The sequence below is a fragment of the Austrofundulus limnaeus genome, unplaced genomic scaffold (genome assembly GCF_001266775.1).
Source record: "Austrofundulus limnaeus strain Quisiro unplaced genomic scaffold, Austrofundulus_limnaeus-1.0 Scaffold1269, whole genome shotgun sequence".
NCBI classification, from domain to species: Eukaryota; Metazoa; Chordata; class Actinopteri; order Cyprinodontiformes; family Rivulidae; genus Austrofundulus; species Austrofundulus limnaeus.
Genome location: NW_013953671.1, coordinates 61,631 through 65,692, shown reverse-complemented (window position 1 = coordinate 65,692; position 4,062 = coordinate 61,631). Strand labels below are relative to the sequence as shown.

General features: G+C 50.7%; 1 protein-coding gene across 1 annotated transcript in view; it reads left to right on the top strand.

Annotated features, from left to right (window-relative positions):
- Nucleotides 1-4,062, top strand: part of lats1 (large tumor suppressor kinase 1) — a 19,250-nt gene that overhangs the window by 10,312 nt on the left and 4,876 nt on the right. Inside the window, exons 4-6 of the mRNA XM_014031549.1 lie at nucleotides 155-1,596; nucleotides 2,718-3,300; nucleotides 3,833-4,015. Of these exons, the coding sequence (XP_013887003.1) occupies nucleotides 155-1,596; nucleotides 2,718-3,300; nucleotides 3,833-4,015 (2,208 nt within the window). The remainder of the gene's footprint in view (nucleotides 1-154; nucleotides 1,597-2,717; nucleotides 3,301-3,832; nucleotides 4,016-4,062) is intronic.

Here is a 4,062-nt window from a genome sequence, read left to right as displayed (position 1 = left end):
CTCTCACACTGTGTGTTGTGTTTGTGTAGGACCCTCTCACACTGTGTGCTGTGTTTGTGTAGGACCCTCTCACACTGTGTGTTGTGTTTGTGTAGGACCCTCTCACACTGTGTTTGTGTAGGACCCTCTCACACTGTGTGTTGTGTTTGTGTAGGACCCTCTCACCTGCAGCAGGTGGTACTCAGGAGGTCCAGCTGGAAGGGATCTAAGGAGTCTCTGGCTCCCAGACTCGGCCCTCTGATGGCAGAGGGACTGATGTACCGCTCAGACAGTCCTGGACCAGGCCCAGTCTACCCACAGGGCCTCCCTGGTCCTGGTCCTGGTCCTGGTCAGAGGTTGAACCCTCCCCTGCCTCCTCAGATACGTAGCGTTACACCTCCTCCAGGCCGTGGCTCCGGACCTCCTGCTCCCTCCTGGGACAACAACCCATCAAACAAGCGCTTCTCTGGAAATCTGGACTTTCTGGGCCCACGCTGTTCTCCTGTTCCTCAGGGAGCTCGGCCTGATGGGTACCCAAACCCACCCCCTCAGAGTCAGCGTGGGATCAGTCCAGGACCTGGAGCCCACCAGCCCATCATCATGCAAAGTTCTGGTGGGAGTAAATTCACCTTCCCTTCCAGCTGGTCTCAGAACGGTTCTCCTCAGCAGGATTACCTGCAGGGGGGCAGCAGACAGCCCCCTCCTCCTTACCCTGTGACCCAGAGCAGCCGGCTCAGTCCCACGGAGCAGCAGGCCTCCTCTCCTTCTTATCTGAACGGAGGCAACATGCTGGTTCCAAACCGCAACAGTCACAACCTGGACATGTTCAACCTGGCTCTGTCTCAGTCCTGGTCCCAGACTCCTCTGGCCTCCAATCAGTCCCAGTCTTCATGTGGGACCAGCAGCAACCAGGACCTGTCCCCGTCGTGGCAGCACAACATGGTGGTGCGCTCCAACTCGTTCAACAACAACAACAACCAGCAGCAGCAGAGTGTCAGGACTGCAGCCGGCTCACAGCCCTCTGCCACCACGGTCACTGCTGTGACCCAGGCTCCGGTCCTGCAGCCGGTCAAGAGCACGCGTGTCCAGAAACCTGAACTGCTCACTGCTGTCGCTCCCACACACCCTCCCTGGATGCTCACAGCATCCCCGGCTGTGCCTGCCTACCCTGAGGCCCCGCCTCCATCTGCTCAGATCACTGCAGAGGCTCCCAGCTACCAAGGCCCGCCTCCACCCTACCCCAAACACCTGCTGCAGCAGCAGGCCGCCCCCGGCCCCCCAGCATACGAAGCTGCAACCAGCAGTAAGCCTGGTGCAGGCAGAGAGGAGGCTGCAGAGGAGGAAACCAGCAGCAGCAGTGACCTCCTGAGGGAGAACCCTTCAGAGGCTCCTGACAGCTCCACAGCACCAGAGAAGGACAGGAAACTGATCACAACATCACCTGTTCCTGTTCGACGCAACAAGAAAGACGAGGAGCGGAGAGGAGAGTCCGGTCGAGTCAACTTATACTCCCCTCAGGCCTTCAAGTTCTTCATGGAGCAACATGTGGAGAACATCCTGAAGAACCACCAGCAGAGGATCCGCAGGAGGAAGCAGCTGGAGTGTGAGATGCAGAGGGTGAGAGCATGAAAGAACCTTCCTGTTTCATCTTTTTACACTGCTGTACCTCTCATCTCTTGTTTTATTGTCTTCTTAGCTGTTCTTTCTCTTTTCTTCACTGCTGTCACTAACAGCTTCCCTAAAAGGTAAAAGTATTTCTGCTGTCCAGTTCAGTATTTGTATTTTTACTGCATTGATGAAAGCATGCTGATGAACATGCATGTTGCTCTGTCTCACAGACTGAGGTTCATGGAAACATTTAATCTGATCATCTTATTCTGACACCTGTGTTCACATGTCTGCWGACTTTCATTCACCCGGTGGGACAGCAGCGCTCCAGCTGCGCTGCACCGTGCAGAACTTTTCCTCCTCGCTCTCTTAACAGATGAAAAAGGAGGCAAACAGCAGACGTTGCTTCGCAAAAAATAAAAATAAAAACACGTATTGCTTCATCTGCAGGCTGCAGCTGAACCGAGGAGTAACGGCGTCTCTACCGTTATTAAAAGCTGACACGGGTCGTCCTGAGGCACAGAGGAGCTTTGTTTACGTTTGTAACAGGAAGTAGAGCTGAACGTTTACAACACTGCACATGTCTGGACTTTTATTCTGAATAAAACTCTGGTGCTTGTAAACACTTTTCATGATTGGATTATATCCATGTAAACAGTACATTCAGATTATTTAATCTGAATACATTTCAATCCAATTAAAACATTTTGTGCATGTAAACATAGCTGGTGATGATTCAGACTACTTCCTGGGGTTTCTGCTGCTGTTAGCTCCAGGTGTGTTGTGAGGAACTTAAACACAGGACAGTGTTGAGTTGCCATGACAATAGAAATAAATTAATGGAGCAGTTTCCTGTTTTTGGAGAATCAAATAAAAATAAAATAATCATCCATGTCTAATGTAAAGTGGAGTGCTGGGGTCAGACACAACGGATAAATGAAAACTTTTAATTTAAATAGTAAACGTGCAGATTAAAGTGTAAATATTGGCAGAAAGAGTCAGTTTTATTGTTAAAAAAAGTGTTTTCTGATCTTTCATAGCTCTATTTTTCTGTGTGAGCCTAATACTTGACACTAATGAAAGAACTGGACTAATTGTTGTGTGTCTGTGCCTGATTCTGACCTGTGCAGGTTGGGTTATCCTCTGAGGCCCAGGAGCAGATGCGTATGATGCTCTGTCAGAAGGAATCCAACTACATCCGTCTGAAGCGTGCCAAAATGGAGAAATCCATGTTCAAACGGATCAAAACCCTGGGCATCGGAGCCTTCGGTGAGGTGTGCCTGGCCAGGAAGGAGGACACGGGCTCGCTGTACGCCATGAAGACGCTGCGTAAGAAGGACGTGCTGCTGAGGAACCAGGTGGCCCACGTGAAGGCTGAGCGGGACATCCTGGCTGAGGCTGACAACGAGTGGGTGGTACGCCTCTACTACTCCTTCCAGGATAAGGACAACCTGTACTTTGTCATGGAGTACATTCCTGGAGGGGACATGATGAGCCTGCTCATTCGCCTGGGCATCTTTAAAGAAGAGCTGGCCCAGTTTTACATCGCTGAGCTCACCTGTGCTGTGGAGAGTGTCCACAAGATGGGCTTCATCCACCGAGACATCAAGCCTGACAACATCCTGATCGATCGAGATGGACACATCAAGCTGACCGACTTCGGGCTCTGCACCGGCTTCCGCTGGACCCACGACTCCAAGTATTACCAGAGTGGTGAGTTAGTGACAGGCTCTGTGGGGCCAGCTACTGTTAGTGACAGGCTCTGTGGGGCCAGCTACTGTTAGTGACAGGCTCTGTGGGGCCAGCTACTGTTAGTGACAGGCTCTGTGGGGCCAGCTACTGTTAGTGACAGGCTCTGTGGGGCCAGCTACTGTTAGTGACAGGCTCTGTGGGGCCAGCCTCTGTCTGCAGCAGCAGACGTTAGATGAACTGACTGAAAAGAGTTCATGTAAACACTGGGGTCAGCACGGTGCACAACTTCAAAATAAATTACCATTAAAGCCAAATCAGTATAAATAAAATGAATCTGTCAGGTCTAAAATAAATGAACACTGCACCATTTAAAATAAAATGCTAAAAAGTAAGGTTGTTTATTTCTAATCCTTTAAAGTAATAATAAATAAATAAATAACTGTAATGTTTCTGAGGTTTGCACACTGCAGTCATTTAAATAATATAAAACTGTTATTTTATACTGATGCCTTTAAGAACTGAATTGAACCCCCTGTGCTGGGTGGTCCTGCAGGGGACCACGTGAGGCAGGACAGCATGGACTTCAGTAAGGACTGGGAGGACCAGGCCAACTGTCGCTGCTCAGAGCGTCTGAAGCCTCTGGAGAGGAGGAAGGCCCGGCAGCACCAGCGCTGTCTGGCCCACTCACTGGTGGGAACACCCAACTACATCGCACCAGAGGTCCTGCTCAGAACAGGTAGATCTGAGACTACAGGTGTGTGTGTGTGTGTGTGTGTGTGTGTG